The following is a 25,995-nucleotide window of genomic DNA, read 5'->3' as shown; positions in this document are numbered from 1 at the left end:
GGAAAGGCAGGGTTGCAGACCTGTCTGAGACATGTGAATGTTCTCGCAATTGGTATTTTTATTTGCTGTACTGTGCGGGGGAGAGTTTGTGTCACTTTCTTTACTCATCATAACTTAATTTGTGTGTTGCCGAATTACAGAAACACATGTTGAAAAGGGAACAGCAGTGATGGAAGGACCGGATCAACATTCGGTTGGTGTCACCAGCGACCCAGACAGTTATTTTTTTTGTCTGTATGTTCATTTCTTCCTATCTTGCAGGTGCACGATCCTCCGTACAAGGTATGTATCCAATATACACCTGGTTCAGGACATTATAGAATGGCGAAACTGTTTACCCTTATTACATCATACATTGTATCTGGTTCTTCATACCAGACAATAACCCTTTCCTGCCTGATTATACCAGGTACCATTATGTTGTATACAGTACAATGAGTACATCATACCAGATGTTACCATTGAATTGCCTGTGACCATTTGTGCAACGTTCCCACTAGTGATCACTTTTGTGCCTTGTGAATAGCTGGGCCAATATGTGTTTCATATTCTTTTATTTGATTTACTTAATTTTCTGATATGAACTGGTTTTTGCTCTGTCAGCTGTCCACTTGCTTCCCACTGCTGGTATTTTGATGATTATCACTTGCTTATAATTTGTGACAATAAGAGACAACATTGATAGTAGCATACCGAGATGAAATCACCATCTGAAGAGCTTTCAAGTTCTGCTGAATGGTGAGGGACATACCAACACAGTAGGAGTAAATTCATGTGCATTAGGTATATTAATTAATTTGTGAACAAAAGTGAGTGTATTTTAAACATCAGTTAGCAATTAAAGGTATCACTTCTACCTTAACTTTTGTTCTTTTTTTTTATTTCAAAGGCCTTTTATTCTGTGTATACAGCCTAGCACAGTACCATCCTTTTCTTGATTGTGTTACGTGAGTGAGATATTCATTGTTTCTTTCCTTGCTACTCCATTGTTTTCTTGAAAAGATGAGTTCCAGTGAACATTTGACAGTGGAGAGATTTAGCACATACGTGACTGATGCTTCTAAAAGGAAAGGAATAATGTTTTAGACACGAAGAAGCAGAAAAGGAGGCCAGAGAGCAGGATGCCATCAGAGATTAGATCTAACACATTTGGAGCAAGAGTGTGGCACTTAAGTGACAACACAAGGAAAGAGGGCAGCCCTTGCTCAGCCTAAGATAAATGTAGGGGGAGACGGGGCTCCTCTGGGTAGAGAAGTTTACAGTAAACTATAAGACGACAAGAAAACCCCAGTTGTGTGCACTCAGTCCCCCTATTGGATGTATGTGGCGTTATTAAAAACACAATTTTTATTTACATAATCTTGTTAAAATAAATACTAGATGTAAAACCACAATGTAGAATGGATCCCTCAACACTCGTGAAAGTGTTAGGACCTTTAATGATATATATAAAGGAGTAATGGTTATGTAATAGGTCCAGTCTCCTTAGGTTTGATACCCAACAAAAAATGAGTCTAATGCCCTATCTAATTATTTAGGGACTAGAGGTACAAAAACCACTTCAATACATCTAGATGGAGGGATTCAGTATATTAGTATCCACTCATTATGGTTAGAGTCACTGATAAGTATAAATACTGAATCGAGCCGCACTGCATAGAGGGAATAACCGCTAAGTCCTGTGGTCAATATACATGAAGTTAAGCTTAGTGTGGTGCTGTATCAGTGAGACTAGTGTATCAGAGATATATTAATATCAGTACACATATACTTTAAATCCGAGCAAATTATGCATATAACAAAGGAGGAACCATATAAAGGTGAATGGTCTTGGGTAAAGGTGAACTCACTATAGTGAATAATACAGGTTACTGACCCATAGCAGGTAACTGTGATAAGGTTACTCAAGGTCAGTGTCCTTAGGTAAACTGGTATAGCCTGTTAGGGTAGAAACAACTTTGGTGAAGATTGAGTGCCAGAGTCCAGTTCCATACAGTGGTACACAGTAAAGCTGATATAAATATATAGTGAGCTTCAAAAAGTAATACTACCCAACATATATAGAGTTCTATTAGTACAGAGAATCAACTAATTTGTCCTAACGTGTATCAGTATCTATTGTAGGATCAGCAGAGATTCTGTTAACTACTTTATATAAGGAGCAGTTGGGTATAAGTATTAGAGAGTCAAATAATACTTTATGGAAGTTATCATACTATATTTATCACTGTGGTGTAGGTAGATCGCTGTATGAGGAAATGGCTCTATCCCAGTTATTGACAGTAGTGAGAGTCTCTTCAAAGTATCCATAGACGTAAGTATACAAATATATGCAACATTGTAGCCATGTATAAGTACTATTGCAAGTGTTGCAAGCATACAACAAGAGTTCCTCAGTAATGCAGGTGATTTAAAACACCTCTTATGCTCGACTTGCCTGGAGGCTATAGTGCCGAGTCTTTCTTACATCAGGGAGACACTGGCGTGTCAGTATCTCCTTCGTGCGGTTTCGTGAGAGAGACCCTGCTCGTGCACATCAATGTGCTACTGCCAGTGCCGACGCACGCGTTTCGCTGGTACGAACGCTTTGTCAAGGCATAAGTGACAATAAAGAAACTCTGCTTGTGCTGCAGAATATCATTGGGAGGGAGCAGCGAGCTTGCAGATTCTGGAAGACTAAACTAATATTGAGTACATGAATATTATCTTATATCTTTAAGGTAATTTCCTTCATAGGTAACTACAGCATTGGGGACCGTTTACAAGGTGTTATGATGGAAGAGGAGGGTGGGTCCTTTCTTCTATGTAGTAACAAAGTTGGGAGAGGGAGTAGGGGGTATGATACTTTTTATTGGACCATCAAGTAGATGATGTTACAAGCTTTCGAACCTCTCAGGGTCCTTCATCAGGTATCAAAGGTTTTATGAAAGCTTACATAACACATACAATGGGGAAACGCTGCCTTATTGTGCCACCAATCCACAATAAAAACTTCCGTAAAGTTATAGTATAAGGGTTAATCTACTGTAACTGCATGGGCCTTCACACGTGTGTTATGATTATGAGGCCATAAGTACATCAACATGCTATTCATAACATAACAGCAAGGAATATGATTACTGACCATGGAGTTTTCCTATCTAAAAACCTGACCTGATAGTGGCCCTTGAGGACAGGCGTCGACCACTCCTGCACTAGTATAATCACCGAGAAAGGCCCTGCTCTAATGAGTTTCCAATCTAAAAAGAGAGGGAGAATGGAAACACAAGGTAAAGTAGAGGAAGCACATACGTGTGGCTCGAAAGACTACTGGTTGTTGAAGGACAAGAGCTTGAGACTTAAAACCTAGGAGAGTGAAGAGGCAGGTGGACCTGTATAAGTTAGCCTATTTATTTGTTGCCAGCAAAAATAGGTTATTTACCAATCTGTGCCAATGGGTGGTATACTGCGATCAGTCAATGAACACATTCTCCCAAAGCAGATAACACAGGTAGTCAGATCAGGCAAACTACGCAATTGTCCATTGGACCATTCGGTATAATGGAAGCAGATGTAATAGGAATTGACCAGCTTTGCAATATGTCGAGGTTCATGCAAGTACTGAGAGCTGACCGCCTATTTGGGAGTGTCTGTCTTGGGCTCCATGGTTCAAATGGTGAAAACTCCTCCCCTCTCCTTTGAAGTTAGCATTACTAAGAGGTATTTAAGCAGCTAGTATGGCATATTTACAATAAAGCAGTCAGTGGCTACATTTTTCCAAGTTAAGTCTTCAGTGTGTTTATTTAATTTAACAATTTAAAGGAGGAGGTAAATTGGTCACATAGGCAAGTTATGATCTCAACTAAAGTTAGTTTGGGAGCACTGGAATTTGCAGTTGCACATAACTGGCAATGAACCTAAAGCTGCAGATGAAGATGGAATGAATCAATTCAATTGTGTAGGGTGAAATGATTCATTTATTTTTAAGCAACATAACAATTATTAACCATTTCCCTACAATGCACAAAAGAATAAGAGAACCAAAAACACCTTAATTCATGAATCACTTTCTGTAGTTTACTCTTGAATTGACTAATCACTTATACACAGAGGGTAGCTTTACGTGGCTATTATTATTATTTATTATTATTTATAAAATATTTTACCAGGAAGTAATACATTGAGAGTTACCTCTCGTTTTCAAGTATGTCCTGGGCACAGAGTAAAACAAATAATACATGGTTACAAATACAGTTACATAAATGAACAAGGTATACATTTATATACAAGACATTGCATGCACAGTTAAAGAAAATATATATTATGAGCGTATGAAACAGTTACAGACCAGATTAAAGTGTGAGACAGCCTTAGATTTGAAAGAACTTAAGCTGGTGGTGGATATGAGAGTCTCTGGTAGGTTGTTCCAGTTTTGGGGTGCACGGAAGGAGAAGGAGGAACGTCCGGATACTTTGTTGAGTCTTGGGACCATGAATAGTCTTTTGGAGTCTGATCTCAGGTGATAGGTACTGCATGTGGTAGGGGTGAGGAGCTTGTTCAGGTAGCTGGGTAGCTTGCCCAGAAAGTATTTGAGGGTGAGACAGGAAAGGTGAACTTTGCGCCTAGACTCTAGTGATGACCAATCTAGTTCTTTGAGCATTTCGCAGTGATGTGTGTTGTAGTTGCATTGGAGAACAAAACGACAAATTGAATTGTAGAGGGTGTCAAGTTTGCTAAGGTGGGTTTGAGGAGCCGAGCCATATACTATGTCTCCATAGTCAATAATTGGCATTAGCATCTGCTGTGCAATACGCTTTCTGACCAGGAGACTTAGGGAGGATTTGTTCCTGTAAAGTACCCCTAGTTTGGCATAGGTCTTGGTTGTCAGGGTATCAATGTGCATCCCGAATGTTAAGTGGGAGTCAAACCATAAGCCCAGGTATTTAAAACTAGTGACAGGTGTTAGGGTGGTTTTAGCGTTGGTTCTAATCAGGAGCTCAGTCACTGGAAGCTTTACAAATTTAGTCTTGGTCCCAAATACCATTGTTACAGTCTTGTCAGTGTTTAAAAACAGTTTGTTTTGGGAAATCCAGTTTTCGAGTCTCAAAAAGTCAGACTGAAGTATGTGTTGAAGGTCAGAGAGGCTATGGCTGTGTGCATACAGGATTGTGTCATCTGCATACATGTGTATTGAGGCTTCCTTACAAGCTGTGGGAAGATCATTAATGAACACTGAGAAGAGTAGGGGCCCCAGAACAGAGCCTTGCGGGACACCACAGGTGATATCCAGGGGGTTGGAGTTAGAGCCTGAGATGGACACATGTTGGGATCTTCCTGATAGGTAGGACTGACACCAGTTTAAAGCATGTTTCCCTATTCCAGAGCTCTGGAGTTTGTTAAGCAGGATAGCATGATCAACTGTGTCAAAAGCCTTTGCAAAATCTAGGAATACTGCACCAGTGAGTTGTCCCCATTCCATTCCACACTGGATTTCATTGCAAACTTTTAGCAGGGTAGTTACGGTGGAGTGTTTGGGACGAAACCCAGACTGGAATTGGCTAGGGAAATTTGTCTTGGTGTAGAACTCGCTTAATTGGGAGTGGACACATTTTTCCATAACTTTGGATAGAATTGGGAGAAGTGAGATTGGCCTGTAGTTTGAGACAGTGTTTTTGTCCCCACTTTTGAAGATTGGGACAACTCTGGCAGTTTTCCAGGTCTTAGGGATATGGCCTGCAGACAGGATAGAGTTGACTATGGACGCAATTGGTTTGGCAATGGCTGGGGCACCAAGTCGTAGGAACCTAGATTGTAGTAAGTCGGGTCCACATTGGCTGCTTAGTTTTAGTTTGAGGAGCGCTTGTGTAATCTCCTCTTCAGATACTGGGCTAAATTGAAAATTGTGGGCAGTGTTGGGAGGGGGTGGGACTATAGGGGTACTCCCAGGATGAGATTCAGGTTTGGGGTTTGTGCTGCGTTTCGCTAATAAGTTAGTGGCACACCCCACAAAGTAATCATTGAATGCATTTGCAATGTCAGTGGGGTTTGTCAGAGTAATATCCCCCTTAGTGATATTACTTGGTTGTTGATGGTTAGGAGGCTGGAATATATTGTTGATAACCTTCCAGAAATTAGCTGGGTTTGATGTATTCTGGAGGAGATTGTCAGAGTAATATTGTGCTTTTGCATGCCTTGTTTGCCTTGTGCACACGTTCCGCAGGCATCTGTAGTGATTGAGATCCTTGGTAGTGCCAGTTACTTTGTAGCTTTTCCACAAGGCATCCCTGAACTGGTAGAGTGCTATAAGGTCAGGTGTAACCCATGGAAGGTGGGCCCCCCGTACCCTTATTTTGCGTAGTGGAGCATGGGTATCGCAGAGTTTTAAGAACTCGGATTGGAAATAGTCGAGCGCAGAATCAGGGTCGGGAATTAAATCGATTCTGTGCCATGGGCAGTTGGTAAGGTCATCCAGAAATTGTTGTGGGTTAAAGTTTTTAAATGTTCTAGTGAGGAGAACTTTGGGGCTTGAATGGGGCGGTTTAATTTTCCTTACACAGTATTCCAGCTGTGTACTCCTGGGGTCCTGAATGATGCATAACGTAAAAAATCACTTTAACCCATTCAGACCTGGCAGACATGATCATGTACATTACTTTGTATTGGGAGATAGATTTCAATATATACATCAGGTCTTAAAGTGTTACAGTGAACAATGTCAAACATCAAGAAAACTACGTAACGTGCAATATATGTAAATTGTAGAAACAAAAGAATAAATTTAAGATTGTAGAATCTATATTTCCGCCTAATATACTCTGGTAAATATAGACTATCACACTTTGCATTCTTTCATGCTTATATGGAATATGTATGTCCACCTATGCAAAGGCAAACACATAGCAATATACATATTAATGTTGCAGCAGAATCATTGTAATGGCTTTTGTACTCTAATAAAGAATGTATTATAGGGAAACACTGTAGTCTATCACTAGTGTTATTGCAACAGATGAACCCCGTGCTATTGGGAATCTTACTTTACAAAGGCTAGAAACAAGCAATAACGAGACTTTGCCTTAACGGTTCAACTGTTGGGTCGCTCAATGGCCAGTTGGGGGGAGGAGTTTCAGGCCACAGCCAGCGCGGAGGGAATAATGCAAAAAGCATGGTAATAGATATATTATTTCTACACCTTTTGTGCTAATCTTCACATATTCTATTCTAATATAAAACCCAAGATAAATATTTTACACAAAAATGTAGAGAAAGACCAAGTTTAACTTGTGAGGTTAATGTCTGTCTGTCTGTCACTGTGAGATGTGCAGATTTAATAGTGTGACATGACCAAGCTTTCACTCAGGTTAACGAAGGTTCAAAAGGGTCATGGCTGTGCCATTTTATTAGTCAGGTTATGCTTATACAGGGTTGGTGCTGATAATTTGCCGATTTTGATATCCTCCATATATACTTGATCATTCAGGAAGACAATTGTCAATGTTATTTTGTGTGGAGAATGTCAACAAAAATCCCTATTGTTTGTTATTACAATTAATGCAATTACTCAATTTATGTGTGGCAATTAACCAAATAAATGTGGTTAAAACAGAAACATTGTTATATTCAAGTAGTTACATAAACAGTAGCACTTATAAATTGTTTTATGGATGCTTTATTATGAGAAACAAACACATTAAAATCTTATTTACATGAACATTTATAGATACTTTAAAGCACACCCATTAATACAAGTCCAAAAGGGCATTAAATAAGTTTATTTCTACAGAAACAAGTTTTTTAAAAAAAAGTCTGACCCACGTGTGTAGTGCTTACAAATTCAGAAATTGCTATACAAATTTTTTTTTAAGTATAAATAAACTACAGCACTGTACAAATTAAATATGAAACAGGGTTAAAATAAAAAGCTACTATATACACTTTAAAATGCTATATACTTTCTTTACATATACAAAGTTATGCATTTACACTGTGCTATTGAACACTTTAAATTTTGTAGGAAGATTGTCCACAGGATACACAATTGGGCCTGTTTTCATGGTCGGAGGTCCATTTAAGAGCTCCCAGTCACAACTCCTGGACAGCTCCACTATGAAGATCTTCAAGAGGATTTTCGCAAACTCTTTGCCCACGCAGGTTCGCAAGCCGCCACCAAATGGAATGAAGCTGAATCGCGAGGAGTCTCCGGGGAAAGGTGTTAAAAAACGATCGGGGTTGAATTCGTCTTTGTTGGGGGAGATCTCGGCAACATCGTGTGTGTCACAGATGCTATAAATCACATTCCAGCCTTTAGGAATTTGATACCCCTTAAAGAGAACCAAGAAAATACAATTAATATATGCTCACATGAAAAACCCTGTGCAAGTGTGATGTGCGTTAAGAGCCCTCCTAGAGGATGCTGTAAAACAGTAAAACGAGCTCCAATTAGGAGTCTCAGGAGCCAATTGACAAGCATGAAATTGCCTGCAAATTGACAGATGTTATCGTGTGCTGCTGTAAGTGACCTTGTGAACTTCCCACTCGGTTTGATCAAAAACATTGAAGAATAACACAATAAAATGCATGACATTGTTGCTGCATACCAATTCCTCAACACTGCTAGTTATGTAGTCGAAGTATAAACCTAGAAGTAATTTCTGAATGTATATGCAACTTAAACATTTTGATCTGAAATTAAAACATGCACAAAAACTAATGTCTTTTGTAATTGCGGGTCATTCAGTAAAGCAGGTTTGAGGTTAAGCATTTTACACTTTGTAAACAGGCCAACTTGCACATCATCATTAAGCAATGTCAGCACAACCAGAGTCTTCCCTGAGGTCAGCTAGGATTTTAAATTCTACTTTACATGTTGTTTTCTCAGCAATTCATTTCTGACAACCTGAGCAGTAAGGATAATACACAGGTAACTTACATTTAGCTCAAAGGTCTTGAGCGCAACTCGAAATCCTCCTGGGACTGGTGGGCTGAGTCTAAGAGTTTCCTTAAGCACGCACCCAGTGTACTTAAGTTGTTCCAGTATTTCAATGCTCAAGTCTTTTTTATCTTCAGGTGTATTGGATAAAAGACCCTGTAGAATAAAATTCACAATTATTACACACCCTAACTGTTGATCTTCATATTCAGTTGAACGGTTTCAATGTGCCATATATTACATCATTAAGAGTTCCACATTACTACCGCTTTGTGAATAAAGTTTAGTCTCTAAGTGACGCACTTAACTCTGCCTTCCATGTAAATTCTATACGCAAACGTCAATGTGGATTTTCTGCTGCAAACAGCCCAGACAACTATTGCAGAGTATATAGAATTAACCCCTCGTTTTCCTTCAGATTTCTAGAAGAATGTTGTGAATCGTGATACAGAACTGCAATTCAGCTCTGCAACTACTGTAATAGAATTACTATCCTAAATGCTGCTGCCAGAATCACTCTACTCTTTCCTAGATCTGTCTCAGCATCTCCCCTCATGAAATCCCTCTCCTGGCTTCCGATCAAATCCCGCATCTCACACTCCATTCTTCTCCTCACTTTTAAAGCTTTACACTCTTCTGCTCCTCCTTACATCTCAGCCCTAATTTCTCGCTATGCACCATCCCGACTCTTGCGTTCTGCTCAAGGATGTCTACTTTCTACCCCCTTTGTATCTAAAGCCCTCTCCCGCCTTAAACCTTTTTCACTGACTGCCCCACACCTCTGGAATGCCCTTCCCCTCAGTACCCGACTAGCACCCTCTCTATCCACCTTTAAGAACCACCTTAAGACACACTTGCTTAAAGAAGCATATGAATAGCACTGTGGATATTCTGAACACAGGATACATAAAGATTGGCCCCCTGCAGACGCACTTACCAGAACTCCCTCCTACTGTCTCTGTACGTTCTCCCTACCTACCAATTAGACTGTAAGCTCCTCAGGGCAGGGACTCCTCTTCCGAAATGTTACTTTTATGTCTAAAGCACTTATTCCCATGATCTGTTATTTATATTATCTGTTATTTATTTGATTACCACATGTATTACTACTGTGAAGCGCTATGTACACTAATGGCGCTATATAAATAAAGACATACAATACAATTAAAAGCTTACGTGTCGCTTTGCTCTTTGATGGACCTCCATTTGGTACATTGTATTTAATAATACAAAGTATGTGGATGGAGTTTAATGTTGCAATTATATTGCAATTCCCATCCTAAATTAGCAGCATTTTACCCAACCTGCCTTCATGTAACCTTTTGAATGAAGACTAAAATGTACAGCACATGTAAAGGCAATGCATAAAATGTGGAAAGGGTCCAAGGGAGATGTTAGAATACAATACCTTTGTTTCAAGCTCTTTCCTGACTTTTTGAAGGACCTCATTGTGAAGTCCCAGAAATGTGATCAGGGAGGTTGCAGCACTAGCGGTTGTTCCATGTCCACCAAACAAAAGTTCAGTTGCAGATTCTTTGAGAGCCTAGTGAAGTGGAAATATGATCAGATGCAATAAGATTACAATTACATTGTAATTGCTTTTATAAGACACACAGCAAGTCAACTTTTTAGTAAAACATTAAAATATGCAAGAATATGGTCATTCAACCAGTCATGATCACATTTGATATACAACATCTACGGAAAAAAATGATATATAGTCTAGGTATAATTCTATACAACCAGAGGGTATTTATCCATTATGTGCCAGGACAACAACAGCAGTTAATATTCGTGTGTGAGGTATTCTGGATATACACTTGGAGCATATTTACCTGCATGTTCACAGGTTCCCCATTCCTCCTGCTGTGCTCTATCAGCAGTTGCAGAGCATCCTTGCAGGAGCCGTCTGGTTCCTTTAACAGCTTTTCTTTGATGTTTTCTTCAATTTTGGCATGGATTATATTTCGAGCCCTCAGACCCTAATAAAAAATTTTTAAAAAAAAGTTAATCGTATCCTATATTGGGGAGTCTCATAACCAATTCTATTTAGGACCAGTTTGCCTTACTGAGGCAAGTAAGTGCAGTAACCCCTGGCATAGAATATTTTAACTGAATCTGAAAAAAGTTACTGCTCAATCCCATTGAATGCCTTACAGCACGTTGCCTGTCTCACAGAGGAAGCATCAGCATCTACTAGGGACATTAAAACCACGTTTGATGTCAGTATTCCCTTGGGTACCAAGTAAATCACTGATAAAATGTAGGGTTCCCTAGTGCAAAAAATAAATAAAAATACATTCCGCAAAAATAGCAGACAGGGGGCAAGGATTAACTGATAATATTTAATGGAAGCTAGTGCCGCTGCCCCTCTCCCCCCCCCTGCCCCTTCCCCCCCCCCCCCCCCCCCCCCAGCACCGCAGTGACACGCAGGCTGCTGCACACGCACCCGGTAGAAGCCGCTGAATGGGACATCGATGGGCAGAGAGAAGAGGTTGCGGATCATTTCCTCGAAGGCTTCCACCAGTTGCTGCTCCTGCAGCTGGTCCATGTGCCGGGGCTCGAAGCCCAGCAGGATGCGCATCGCCACGCGGAACATGAGGCGCTTCACCGCCGGGTAGACCAGCACGCAGGAGCCGCTCTGTAACCACATGCTGAGCGCGCCCCTCACCTCCTCCTCTATGACCGGCACGTAGTGCTGCAGCGCTTCCCGGGTGAAGGCTTTCATGATCACCTGAGCAGGGAAGGAAGACCCAATCGTACACATGTAATAATGCGCTTACCTTGCAGCGCTGCAAAGGCTCGCGTGAAATCCTCAAGCAATGAAGGAGTTAACCCAGCTGCAGCGTGGAGGTGTTTCCAGGTTAAGCCTCTCCATGGGGGAATTATTTACCCCCCTCCCCCCCAAGATCTACAGCAGGAAGAACACTCCCCCCCCCCAAATAAATATACAGCCAGTAAAGGATTAAGTTCCCTCATAGCACTGCAGCAGGAAGTGGTTTAATCTCTGTGCATTTCTCCCATCCCAGTACACAGCAGAGGTTTAATGCTGCACAAGTAACATCTGATCTGATCCCCCTTTAAGTGGATGCGACATAGTGGGCAGAAAGCAACAGGTTAATAACCCATGTGCAGGAAACAGCCCTCCCATTGAACGAGGGATGGCGCTGCTAACTCACACAAAGTTCCCTCTCCCACCCAGGAGACCCGGATTGCTGTGCTGATACAGGGGACATACTGTACCACTGATTACTGGGCATTGTAGGCAGATCCTTGGTTAATATCACCATCTCATTCAGTGCCAGAAAGGCCTGCAAGCAAAGTGGCACTGGGAGAGAGGGGGTTAAGTACCACTAACCCACGTGTAAAAGCAGTAAGTGGATGAGTGGCTGGGGGGCTGGAAGCCCACGCCTGGTACATTGGGTGCACTCACTTTCTTCATGTCCTTGTGCTCGGAATCGTGCAGGTTGGACAGGCACCCTGACCCCAGGATGGTCCGCACGGACGCCGGCCAGTGCACGGACACCAGCTTGTGCTCCCCCAGCAGGATCTGCCGCACGTTCTCTGCGCCCATGACGCGCACCGTGGGGGAGCCGAACAGATGCGTCTTGTAGATGCGCCCGTACTTCATGCGCTTCACCCGCAGAAACTTCCGCCTCTGGAAGTGGGGAAATGAAGGCATGGTACAAAGATCAGAGAGAAACATCCAGGGACACACTGGGTGCTGGGACACACTGGGTGCTGGGACACACTGGGTGCTGGGACATACTGGGTGCTGCATCACGTGGAAATAATGGATGATACCGGGTCTGCTGCTTCTCCAATTAAAAGTTAAATCCCCAACTTCATTACCTCATTTACTCCATAGGTCACTTGGAGGTGGGTTTTTGTTTTTAAATCTCAAAACTAAAAAGTCACACCTAATGTTTTATTAACCCCCCCCCCCCCCCCATATCAAAAATCAAACAGTTAAATCCGTGCCATCAAATTACCAAACCAATGCGCAAACAATTACGCAATTCGCCACACATGCACACAATGTGCAGGTAAGGACATACATGGAAGGCTGGGTCGTTTCAGCACTTTAATGCGAATCTTAACCAACACCCCCCCTACCCCTCCCTGGCGTGGCGTCACATTACCTGTAACACCATCTGCAGGGTCTCGCCAAAGAAGGGCAGCCCCATGGTGCCGGGTGGCAGCGGCCGGTCGCAGCCGGAGTCCCTGCGGCTCAGACAGTACACTTCCCAGAGCTTGAGCACGGTGAGGCAGAGCAGCACGGGCAGCAGCGCGGTGCACAGCGCGCTGACCGCCAGCGTGGACAGAGACATCGCCATCACGCAGGGTCTGTACCTGCTATTAAGTGTAGGGTGCAGGGGTGTGACCTCAGCCCACTCTATGCCGGTAGTAGCCTCGTGCCTCCTTTTTATATTCTTTCTCCAGGTCTGCCCCCTTTTTTTTTTTTTTACCTTGGTCAGATAAATTAGTTCACACAAAGTTCATCTTTAATTGCAGATTGTAGCATCGCTCTGGGGGCTCCTCCCACCGGGACAAGGCTGCCCAAAATCTTTAACCATTTGGATTCTCCTACCACCTCCAGCTTCAGACAATCGGCGCATTTACTTTGAAAAGGTGTTAATTTGCTGAGTACAATGCGACGTGTTCAGAGCGCTTTGTACCTTTCCAGTGGCTCAGAGCCATGCAACTCAATGGCCCATTTAATAGAAGGGTGTGTGCGCTTTACTATACAATTGCATCCCAAATACTGCTTTAATCCCTCAGTGGAGGTCTTAAAGGAAAGGACCTAGAGACTAACACCAAATACATTGTTTCGTAATAAAAATGTAAAACATTGTAAAGCGTTTAAATCACAGGGTTTTTTAAATGAAAGATTTTCTTGCAAATGTCAAGAAAGTTTTACGTCCAGTTTGCTTTAAAAGGTACCTTTAAACTTATGACGACTTCTTGGTGCTATACCCAACACCAACACTGGACATGGCTAAAGTTGGTTTATTGGAATTGTTGTTTAAAGGTTTTTACTACTGCAGGAGTTTCAAAAACGAAAACACTACAGATTGCTCAAAGAAAAATAATACTTCGTCCAATTAGAAAGAATTGATGGAAAGCTGGTGCTCCCACCTTTTTACCTTTAGGGTAAAACTGGAAAAAAATATTCTGAAAATTGTGTGTGTGTGTGTGTGTGTGTGTGTGTGTGTGTGTGTGTGTGTGTGTGTGTGTGTGTGTGTGTGTGTGTGTGTGTGTGTTTCAAATGTAGGTACACAATTTGGAGCCATTTTCAGAAGATCTATTTATAAATCATATAAAAATAATGTAAAAAATATAATTGTTTTGATATCTTTTAACCAGTTCTACATTATACATGTGTATTTGAGTCTGATTGTCCATATCAGCATCACCATGGTAAATGCGAGAATTGTTGGATAACTATACAATAAGTCCTTTGCATGTTCGTCTTGTCCCTGTGTGTGTTTGCAGCGCAATGACTGCAGCATGCTGATTGCAGGGAAGCAACCTGCACTTTTACAGTATGAAACATAATGATGCGCTTACATCAGGGACATCAAACACTTTCTTCAGGAGACATTCCTATCTTATAAAATTAGTGCTTGGCCCGCAGTTCACCCCTAGACTCAGATTGTATTTACGTTCAGGGTCCTGGGAGGAATACGCATGGAACAGAAGTAAATTCTTAAACTTATGATGCAGTGCTAATCGCAGGTTCAAACTCAGGTCAGCGAGGGAAAGCAAGGTTATATCAAAAGGTAAACACCCTGGCCCCTGTCACCCACAGCTTTTTATAGACTTTAAAAAATAGATCACACCACATCAAGACTGTAAAGTGTGTGTTAAGCGTTTGGTCCTGTTCAAAAGGGAGCCTGGGCACATCCTTAATATCAAGGAATGGGGCTCTGCAAGCATGCAGTTTGTATTCTGTATTCTTCACTGCTCGGAAATCAAATACGTTAGGCAGAGCTAAATCCCAAATTGTTATATTACTATTCTGAATGTTACACCAGATTATGTAATAAAACAGATCACACTGCAAAGTTGTGGTTGTTTTATCATGCTGGTGTAAGAAGAGGTTCCAGCATACTGTTAATCATTGCAATTAGTCCTGCTGTGTGATCACACTTCTTCAAACACCAAAAGTGTATGCAAAATAGTGTCTTATGAACTGACTGCAGGTTTATGCTGTTGCAATATTCCATGCTGCTAAGCCATACACGTATACTTCAGAGGGCAACAGGTTAAATGAACGTATCTGATATAAATACCTGCACTTTCAGTTATGATCCAAGAGGTGAACATCAGCGCAAGGTATTGTGACTGTGTCAGTGTGATATAGTGCTCGGGCATGTGTGGAATGTGTTAAGGGAAAATTCAGATGTTCTTCTTCAAGACCCATCTCTCCACCTCGAAACATATGCTGGAAAATGTGAAGTTCATGAGTGCAGCATAAGAAGCGCACATCTAAGTACAGCAGAGATACTCTCTTAGAAACCCACAATGCCCTCTCATAGAGCGAGTCCTGGGTTTGCAGAGAGCAATCTTACTGTACTGTAGACTGAGGAATGTAATGCCATGTCATTAACCTGACATATACAGCCAACTCCCCTCCCTGTGATAGGTGTTGGATTTATAGGAGGTCGCTTCAAGGGAAAATAACAGTAGGACTATAACTTTCATCTTACTTTAAGGACTCCTAGAAGCTTTCCAAAATCCAGCCGTAAAACTGATCCATGATCATAGTTCTGTTTCAGCCAACACGAGCCACCAATGGCAAATGTCCCTTTAACTCTCTAGCAAAAAGTTTGCCTTTTGATGTCATGGTTAACTCTGCTAGCTAGCTGCGTGTTACTATCACATCCAGGGTTTAAAATAAGTCATATTGATCACACTTGTAGCAAATTGGACATTAACCACTGACATTTGATCTGAGATACTAATTAATATTGGGGTTGCTTTTCTAAACTCTTGATTCCTGCAGTACCTAGGGAAATTGTAAGACATTCTTTACAAACTGCTGCAGGGTAATATGGCACTAAATGGGCTGTTACTTATTTGTATTCTTTACTGTAACAACATTTGGAGTCATGTATCAAGGTTCATTTCCAGAGAAGCATTTTGAAAATGCATTAAGACTCTAGATCTGGGACAGTGTTTGTAAACCCTCTCCACTACCCTCCCCAGCCTGGTCATGTTTTGGACAAAACAAACCAATCTGACATTTACATACAAGTTGAGCTGTGTTTGGTAAGTCATTGATTATTCCTGAAATCTGGTCTGGTGGTGGTTCCCCAAGAAGAGGTTTGAGAAACACTTCTGTATGGGCCATCATTTTCTCCCTCTTACCAGTTTGGTATCAGGCAACCAATGAGTGTGTCCTGACCTGCTGCAATAATTTGTGTTTGTTAAATTGGATACTAATATCTAAGAGATTAACATCACTTCACACCTGGCAGATTTTGATGACGCAAAACATAATTAAGTCGAGCTCACACCGCCTGCTATGGCCACGCGCTTCTGTGCGCACCTCCGCCGTGCTCCTGCAGCCCAGCGATCTGTGAGCTAGCTGCAGGAGTTGGGTCGCGGCGATTGGGGGCGTGACTAACGCATCACAGAGCTGGTTCTCCCTTAGGCCTGGGACCCGCTGCGCCTTGCGGCGCGGGCGGCCGCACGAGCGTTCCCCAACAGCAGGGGAATCCTCCCGAGCCGGTCCCAGTCCCCCCTCACGGCACAGCTCACTACACGCTGTGACGCGTCAGCCGCTAGGGGATTCAAGAGAATTGTAATCCCAAGCGGCGACGCGTCACGTGGTGTGGCTGTGAGCCAATGAGGAGGGGAGGCTTCGGGAGGAGGGGAGGCTTCGGGGAGCGGGGAGGAGAGTGTGGAGGGAAAGCAGCGTGAGTGCCTGTCTGTGTGTGTATGTGTGTGCCTGAGTGCGTGAGTGCCTGCCTGTGTGTGTGTGTGCATGAGTGCCTGTCTGTGTGTCTGTGTGTGCCTGAGTGTGTGTGTGTGCCTGAGTGTCAGCGTGTGAGTAGGGCATCCCGCAGCAGCTCCCTCCTGCAGCCCGGGAGCCCGGGAGCCCGAGCCCGTGGAGGGGGGGGTAGCGGGTCCCTCCACTTAAACCATGCCCCCCTCCGCTTAAACCACGCCCCCCTCCGCTTAAACCACGCCCCTCCCTCCCACTCCAGCCCCGGCTCCCGCTCCCTACAGACCGCATATCGCGGTCTGTGTCTGTCAGTGACCCGCCTGTCTGCAGTGCGGGCGCGCTGACTGAGGGAGCGGGGCCTTAGCCTTATTGGCTGAACCAGCTCACGTGACGCGACTGCAGTCCGAAATTTCAAGTTGGGTTGTGGCGGCAAAATGTCGCAGCATCAACACTGTACTTTGCCGCCATAAGCAGTTTCTAGTGTGACAACTCTCATCCACTAGCCTTAAAGAGTGCAGAACGTGCGCGCGCACATAAGCGCGTGCACGTCGCGTAGCAAGCAGTGTGAGCTAGCCCTTTTAGACATAAATATTTTCATTACAAAAGACAGAAATACAATGAGCGCAACCACACTGAAATTAGTAAATAGAATAATTACCACATGTAATGGAGGGTATATACCCTTACAGTCTAACTATCCCTGACTCAGTCTGCAGCCAAAAGGTCTACCGCTCCACGGGCTGGTAACGAAAATTTCCAAAGAGAATGACCTAGGCGCAAATGGAGACAAGAAAAAACAAACATAGGGTAGTATGTTCTAACAAATAAACCGCCAGAAGGTATAATATGCACTCACAGCGTATAGGATAATATCAAGCCTTGTATCCACTCTGGGATCTGGAACAATTAAATGATGAGTCTGGAACAGCTGGTCATCCACAGCAATTGCAATCTCGAGCAAAGGTACCCATGCAGGAAGAGAGATAGAACACAAATAGCGTAACACAGTTTATTAAAATTATTAATAAAAATGACTATAAGTAAAAGACTCACATTCTGTGAGATATCATAAAACTTTTGAGAATTCTGAGCATCTCACACTCATTGAAAAAGGGTAGTAACACTATGCAGATTTCTTCAACAGTCCTTAGTCTGTAGATATGTAACCAATAGGGAAATGAGTCCAGGTTGTGAATAGCACACACACTTAGTGTCTCTACTGTTCCACACAGTCTCCTTGTGTGAGCTGTCTCTTTCCGTTCTTATCAACCTACATAGGTCTATCTCACTGCACCTAATGTGCGTATAGTACTCACGGTACTTAAAGGTAGGTGCTGTCCGGTTTCACATATAGAGAGTTCTTTCTGTTTTCCCACGAAGAGTTCTCAATCTTCCTCCGGTCACCCACGTCTCCTGGGGACGCTCCGTGCCACGTAACGACGTGGTGACGTCACTCCCTCTCGCGAGAGTTCGTCCGGTGGGCTGTGGGAGCGGGGCCTCAATCCTCTGCGCTGCTAGTCTTCCTGCAGGCAAATAGTGGGACAAACGGCCACCGGCACCTCTTGGCTGCTGTCTGCTGCTACTCCTGCTGAATACACTGTGTTCACTGTCTGTAAACCACGCCCTACGCGTTTCTCCGTTAGGCTTCGTCAGGGGCTGATTCTGCTCTCTGTCCCTCATCTAGGGTTATATACCCTCCTCCATTATGCAATTGGTTAATTAAAAAAATCAATTAATTAAAGAGTTTTTTCCATAATACATTGGCTCTATGGTTTTGATATATATAATGCATAGATATTTTATAAATATTTTCATGCTTGCAATTACACAACTATATATACCTAGCTATACCCAAAAAGAAATCAAATATATCAAACATACAAAATGTTTACAAACAATCTAATGTAACATAAACATAAAATCAAGTAATATATCAAGAAACAAGTTTAAGAGTATCCGCTGAGATGGTAAAGTCCTGCAGCCGTGAGTCCTCTGGGATTATCCAAATCCCATAGAAACAGTCTTTGCAAATAGAGTCCTCCTGGCGCAATACAATGCATGAAAAATATAAACATGCAGAGAAACAATGAGGAGTAGCACACTTAATTAAAGATATTGTCACCTCTGTGAAAATGGTAACACTAGATGCAATTTCACTCTAAACACTCCAGAAATGGTGAAAGAAAGGACCATAAACATACACATACCACCACCAGGCAGTTAACCCTTTACAGCCTGGATCAGTAATCTAGGTGTAACCCAATAAATTAAGATGTATCTTATTACACCGTAGCACTCCTAGATTACACCGTGAATGATAGTTATTAAAAACCACTCACATCAATGTAGTTGAAGATGAAGAAATTGCACCTCTGCCGGATGGACAATTCTCAGCAATAATATGTTGAAAAGAAAAATATTTTCATGCTCATATGCACTGACCTTACACCTTGCAAGCACAGTTACCAGAACTCCTACTGTCTCTGTAAGTTGCCCCTACTTACCACTTGGATTGTAAGCTCTTCAGGGCAGGAACTTCTTTTCCTATTGTTACTTTTACATCTGAAGCGCGTATTCCCATTGTGTTATATTACTATGTGTATTACTGATGTGAAGCTTTATGTACATGGACGGCACTATATAAATAAAGATATGCATAATATATAATTTTATAGAGGAACAGAAATGAGACGGTGCTCCACTGGAGTAGTGTGAATAACAGTGCTAGTTTATTAAAGCATTTACGTTTCGGGGATCCTTTACTAATGTGGAAGACAGTGCACCACTGGCATTACTTGAAGAAACTGGGAGTGCTCCTATGCTCTATTTGTTTCATACAGTTTATGACATTACACTATTTAATCTTTCTATATATCTTTCTATAACATCTCTCCTAACTGCACATATTCAAGTTGACACACAGTGTCCCATCTGGAAAACTGGGCCAAACTGGTCCAAAATAAGTGCACCTCAATTCTCAAAGAAATAAAATCCCATTTGATTTATTTTTCATCAGTTTAGCTGCCAAGAAACTTTGAGAGGTGTCCTGCATTGTTTTTAGCTTTCAGAAAGGCCCAAGTAATACAGGTTTACACGAGCCAACAAAATGTGGGTAACCGGTGCATCAGAATATATGAGTCCCAATACGGAATAATAATTCTTCCGTTGGGAACACTCCAATATGATGGTGAGCAATAATAACATACCCTAATAGGGCAAGGGACTAGTACCTAGTGCTAACCAGCACAATGAACAGCACAGAGATTATCCCAACCATAGTAACTAGGCATAGTATATAAGAGAAAACTCACTTTTGGTTCCAATTCCATCAGAGGAGCAGTCCCATCAGGTAGCCTGAGCAGCATGCAATCCACCAAGCAGGACAAGTAGAAAATGTACACCTTGATAAAGGGCGCATGGCCCGAAACGCGTAGGTGAGCGTTTTCTGGGTGATCCAGGGGTGATGTTTGATCCCTTCATTTAATAAAAGGATTTTTTTGCTACCAATAGCCTCCTCCACCATTTGAAGGCAGTGCATTGCCTTTGTTCACCCATTTTTTACACGAGCCAACAAAATATGTATGTATGAATATATTTACTTTTGTAGGGCCATCAATGTACCCGCACTTTGCAGAGTTAGCAAGACAGGACAGGAAGATAATATACCAAGTTTCACAAGTGCATTAAACATGATATTAAACAATGGGGATGTTGGTGTCCCTGCCCTACAGAGCTTACAATCTAAATTGAATAATGGAAGACTTAAATAATACTTTAGGAGCACAAGTAGTATAGAACATATTTGAGGGGCAAGTAACTGCATTAGTGGTGCTGGGAGTAGCCCCAAGCCTAAACTAACCAATGGTTTGCTGAGATGGTCAGATTGCATGCTTGATCTGAGGATCGGGAGGGATGTGGATTGTCGAAAGGGAATGTCATGTGACTTTCTCTTCAGTGATTGGTTCGCCACCGATGACGCTGACAACGGCCTTTTGATTTCCCATTGCACCTAGAATTCACTGCAACATTTCTCATGAACAAGGGTTTAGGGACCAGCTGTTCTGCCCTTGGATTATTTCAAGTAATATTTTTAATAAATCCCTAAATGTAAGGGATTGGTGCTCTAACAATAAAACATATATTTTGCAAAGCTTCATTCCTAGCTCTGTAAGGCCGAGCTCATGGTTGTGGCACGGGCGCATGCTAGCGTGCGTGCCACCGTGTGCACTCCTGTAGCCCCAGCGATGTGTGTGCTAGCTGCAGGAGACTGGGGGGGGGCGTGGGGGGGGGGCGTGGCGAATGCATCACGGACGCGTCACGGAGCTTGTTTGCCCTCATTGGCTGAAACAGCTCACGTGACGTTGACATCATGCAACTACAGCCCGAAATCTCAATTTGAGTTGTGGTGGCAAAATGTAGCAGCGTCAACGCGCGCAGCACCGCGGGCACTTGAGGAACTACCATAGGCAATCAGGTAAGAGTCCCGGAAGTGCGCGCGGATGCAAGCGCATGCACATAGCGACGCCGCCACCATGAGCTTGCTTAAGGTAGGTGGTAGCAGAAGCCAAAGACTACGGGCCTGCCTCAAGTATATTTGACTAACACGCTTGTTACAATTGTGGTTAGTGGAAGCCCTCTGCACATTGCACACATTTCTGATGAATCCTTCTTTTCTTTAAAAGTATAGTGGGAGTGGGTAGCTTTCCGCTTTCATCCTGTGTCCCATATGTTAATATACTTCTAATATTAATATACACTAATTATACTCCAGTCTACTACATAGTATATATAGGAATAGGCTTTTTTAACCTGAAAATGTAGCCAGTGAATCCCATCTATCATTAATAGTTGCCATTAGAGAAAGGAGAAACCGCCCAAATCCGTTTAGTGGATTTTCTTGCATTTTCCCCCCAAAATCCATTTCACAGTGTAAAACTCGCAAACAGATTTTAATCCGCGTGGGTTCATCAAAAACCGCCATTGGATACAATCCGTTGACGAATTTGTAGAATCCAATCTGTGGATTCAGCAACTCGTTGGCGGATTCTTCAAAATCAGATTGCTGAATCCGCGGAGTGTACTGGCAATAATATTACAACATCCACAAACGCGAATCGCCCTTTTTAAGATTGATCCGCATAAATCAACGGACCAAAGGAACCGGCCAATCCGCCGCGGATCCAAATCTGCCCCAAAACATTCGCCCATCTCCAGTTGGCATTAAGTGATAGTTGATTACCATGCAATGCACTGGCCTCATAAGGAAAAACCTTTCCGTTCCTCTATTGACAAATTGCAATTTGTGTTTAAACACGCACTAATTATTTTAAATACTGTCAATCGTAAATTAATGTAGTAAGGCTAAGGATGGAGTCTAAAAGCCTTCAGCCTGGTAGTAATAATAATAATATAATAATAATAATAATAATAATAATAATAATAGCTTGGTGCTAAGAAAAAGCAGCCCGCAATACAATATCATCAGTCAGCTGGTTGAAAAAAATCCCCTTTCTTTAAACTTAGTCAAGCTGTAGTTTACTGACCAAACCAAATGCTTGATCTTTTAAACAACACACCTGAGAAGCATAGCTCACTCAGGAATAAATATGTTAACGTACAGTAAATCTGGCATTCTGTATAATTCTCACTTATTACATATATATACATATATTTATTAAATATGAATATATATATATATATATTTTAATGAATAATATGCAATGTGTAACGCATCACAGACTTCCAGTCTGGTAAAAACAAAATCAGATCATAATTAAAATGAGAAAATCAACGTTTTAGGAACAGAAGAAGGTAGCTGTTGTGTGCTTACTAGAAGGGAAGCTGGCAATATACAGTAAAGAATGTGTTTGCAGCCAGCTTCCGCACTGCAGAACTCAACACATCTTTCTAGTTATAGTCTATTTTCAGGGCAACTCCTTCCATTTGTAATAGATTTAGAAAATATTTTGTGCCATTGAAAACAGGACAAGCTGTGGTGTTGAGTGCATTCACATGGAAATGTTTGCATACTTTTCCAGCAGTGCAGCTGGGTTTAACCAGTTAATAGCAAATTGTGGAAGGGAGCTCATGAAAGTTGGAAAGACTCCTTTTCATTGCAGCATATATAGAAAATATTGAATTGGGTTAAATGAAACTGTGACTCCCTGCATGCTGCCTCTCTCCATGCTGCCTCTCTCCATACTCTGACAACCTCTACGTCATAATGAAACATAGGCTAGGGTTCCAAGCAGAGCATGGAACCCCTACGTCATAATGAAACCTGTGCTAGGGTTCCAAGCAGAGAATAGAACCCCTACGTCATAATGAAACCTGTGCTAGGGTTCCAAGAACCCTAGCACGGGTTTCATTATGACGTTGGGGGGGGGGGGTGTGAGGGGTGTATCAACAGTATGGAGTGCATAACTTCTCTGTGACACTATGGGAAGGATGATCGTTTTTGCACTGTCTGCATCTTTTTTTTCCCAGTGCACTGGGCTGGGGTTGGAAACAATGATACGATGACCCCGGGCAGCGTTCCAATTCCCAGGAGCTGACCTGCTTGTGACCTACAACAACGGGCCGTGACATCTGCATGAACCCGGCCGGCAACCTCGCCAAGTTCACTGCTCATCAAATAACGAGATACGGTGGTCTGAGCACCGATAATCACCGCAGGAAGCCCTTGTTATCTCCGCAGCCATCTATTTTACAGTCGTCAGTCAGAGAAAAAATATCAATGGGCGCAGAGTGAAAGGGGCAATTAAAGGCATCTTGGAAGAGGGTCAAAAAATTAACGCCCTTTTCATAGCCTGATATGAAAAAGAAAATTAATTGCTAGTTGCAATTATTACACTTCACTGGCACATGCTAATGTGCCCTGGACAACAAAGTCATTTTATAATCCGTCAAGTGGGATTGCAAGGGGGGGGGGGGGGGGGTGAGGACACCCAACAAAGTAATTAGTTCAACCTTTGTTTTATGGACTTTTTAAAACAAAATTATTATTTCCTGATTTATGGAGTTTTTATGGGTTTGGGAGCTTTTAGCAATTTGAAGTTCTGATTTCAAGAAACAGGAGGATCTTGTGATCCATTTGAATCGAATACATTATCATATTAGCGTGGGGATTTGCAATGAAAAGTGACTTCTCATGTTTTTAGGGGAGCACAATGGAGACAGGAGCCTTCAGTGGCTGTGTTAATTAAAATTAGTCATTGACGCCTGCACCCACCGCCTACTGATTTTCCCTTCTGACCACAAAGATTCACCTTAAAGACAAGGTCAGAAGGGCAGAAGCCTCTGGTTCACACAAGGGTCAACCTGCCAACAACTGTTAACCTAGTTTCTGTACAACCTTTTCCAGATTTAACCTGTCACATTTGGGAGCTGTGTATGCTTCTGTCTTTAAAAAAAAGCATCAATAGAAGCTTTCAATACAAGTACAAAAGGTCATTTTAACCTACAATTACATTGGTGACCCGAGTTATCTGATGATCCATACGTTTTTATTACAACTTGATTTGGCCTGTTGCATATGAGCCACATAGCTATCCCATGGCAGGTAACACTTCTGATTGAGAGTCGTTGGAAGACCCCTATCCTATCTTTAATTACCAATTGTATTAAGATCCACTTCTGCTCTAGAACCCACCGGGTTAAGAGGTTAGTAAGTGGTCCCTATTGATGTTCTTTTGAAATGTCCATCATTTCAGCCCTGTGCTATATGGTACAGATAAGAGGCAGACATTTAGCACACCCTAAATGTGTATTTTGGAAAGGCAAGAAACGATCAACGTTTGGGGTAAAAAAAAAAAAAAACCCTAATCAGAACTTGGCACACCCAAGAAACACAAGTTTTCAGACACTTATATAATCCATAAACCAAACCTGGGAAATTGCTTCATATATGTTTCCATAGAGAAAATAAAAATTGTAAGTCACCAATACACATTTGACATTACCGTCCCGATGAAGGGCTGTTCTCAAACACTGCTAGATCAGTTCACATAATTTGCTTAAATCTTGTTAGATCTGAAGTCACCTGGCCAGTTTGCAGGATCGGTGGCCAAAAAGTTGAGCTCTTAGGGCTTAGGCATATAGCCACTACTTTTGAACAACGAATAAATACATACAAACGGTACCGTTTCACTATTTCACAGGGGATTTTGTATAAAAGTAGACATGTTGATAAGTATGGCAGAACAAGCGATCCTCATTGATAGATGGTCAGTCAGGGTGTCAAGGTGACTATGAGGTCCATTCATTTATCTCCCTGCTGCAATAGTGGGTCAAAACGGTTACAAAATAATTGCACCACATTTTTTCAAAACAAAAAAAAAAACCCAATTGCTTTTATTTGGGGACACCACCGATTTTATAAACAGGGTGTTGTTTTTTGCTCCAGTTTTTCCTGAGTTGTTCCACCAAGAAGCCTTGATAGACAGAGCCCTAATTCTCCTGGGTGGGAGGACACTGGTGCAACATTAGAACCGGATTCATGAAAGAAAATACATTTCAATCTTTTTCTTTTCTGTGCTGTGACAAACTCGGATCCATTTGGTGCAGGTGTGATGCTGCAGTTATGCCCCAGCTTTGCAACCTAGAAACTTTGACAGTTAACCTCCAATAACTGGGAAAAAAATAATATTTGCATTTAATTCAAACACTGCAAATATAATTACATTGTAATTACTAATAGGAGAATACAGTACTTCATTACCCCTTATTATTATTATTCACATTTGAAGAGTTTTCTTCTCCATTTTCTTCGTGGCCATGTTTTTTTTTTTTGCTCTTAAACGTGTATTTTAAATCAAATGTAGGTTTAGCACATGATTAGTGCAAAATGAAAGTTAAAAGAATGAAAATGTAAATGATAAAACTAGAAATACTTGAGGCCCTGTTTTAAACTCCAGTGCCTCTAGATCAGGGGCAGCTTACTCCAGTCCTCAAGAGCCACCAGCAGGTTGGGTTTTAAGGATGTCCCTGCTTCAGCACAGGTGTCAATCATGAATTGAGCCACCTGTGCTGAAGCACGATTATCCTTAAAACCTGACCTGTTGGTGGCCCTTGACAACTGGAGTTGGCTACCCCTGATCTAGAGGTGAGAACAAAAGCTAAAACGCTTCATTAT

General features: G+C 42.1%; 1 protein-coding gene across 1 annotated transcript; it reads right to left on the bottom strand.

Annotated features, from left to right (window-relative positions):
• Positions 1-7,632: 7,632 nt before the first annotated feature.
• CYP26A1 (cytochrome P450 family 26 subfamily A member 1) lies at positions 7,633-13,317 on the bottom strand. Its single transcript, XM_075612780.1, has 7 exons — positions 13,051-13,317; positions 12,342-12,566; positions 11,358-11,642; positions 10,744-10,890; positions 10,317-10,451; positions 8,909-9,064; positions 7,633-8,300 (listed from the first exon to the last, which is right to left on the bottom strand). Exons 1-7 carry the CDS (start codon positions 13,243-13,245, stop codon positions 7,959-7,961), a joined length of 1,485 nt encoding a protein of 494 aa, XP_075468895.1. The 5' UTR covers positions 13,246-13,317; the 3' UTR covers positions 7,633-7,958.
• Positions 13,318-25,995: the final 12,678 nt, after the last annotated feature.

The sequence above is a fragment of the Ascaphus truei genome, chromosome 8 (assembly GCF_040206685.1).
Source record: "Ascaphus truei isolate aAscTru1 chromosome 8, aAscTru1.hap1, whole genome shotgun sequence".
NCBI classification, from domain to species: Eukaryota; Metazoa; Chordata; class Amphibia; order Anura; family Ascaphidae; genus Ascaphus; species Ascaphus truei.
The sequence above is the reverse complement of the archived record's forward strand: the minus strand, read 5'-3'. Positions and strand labels throughout refer to the sequence as shown.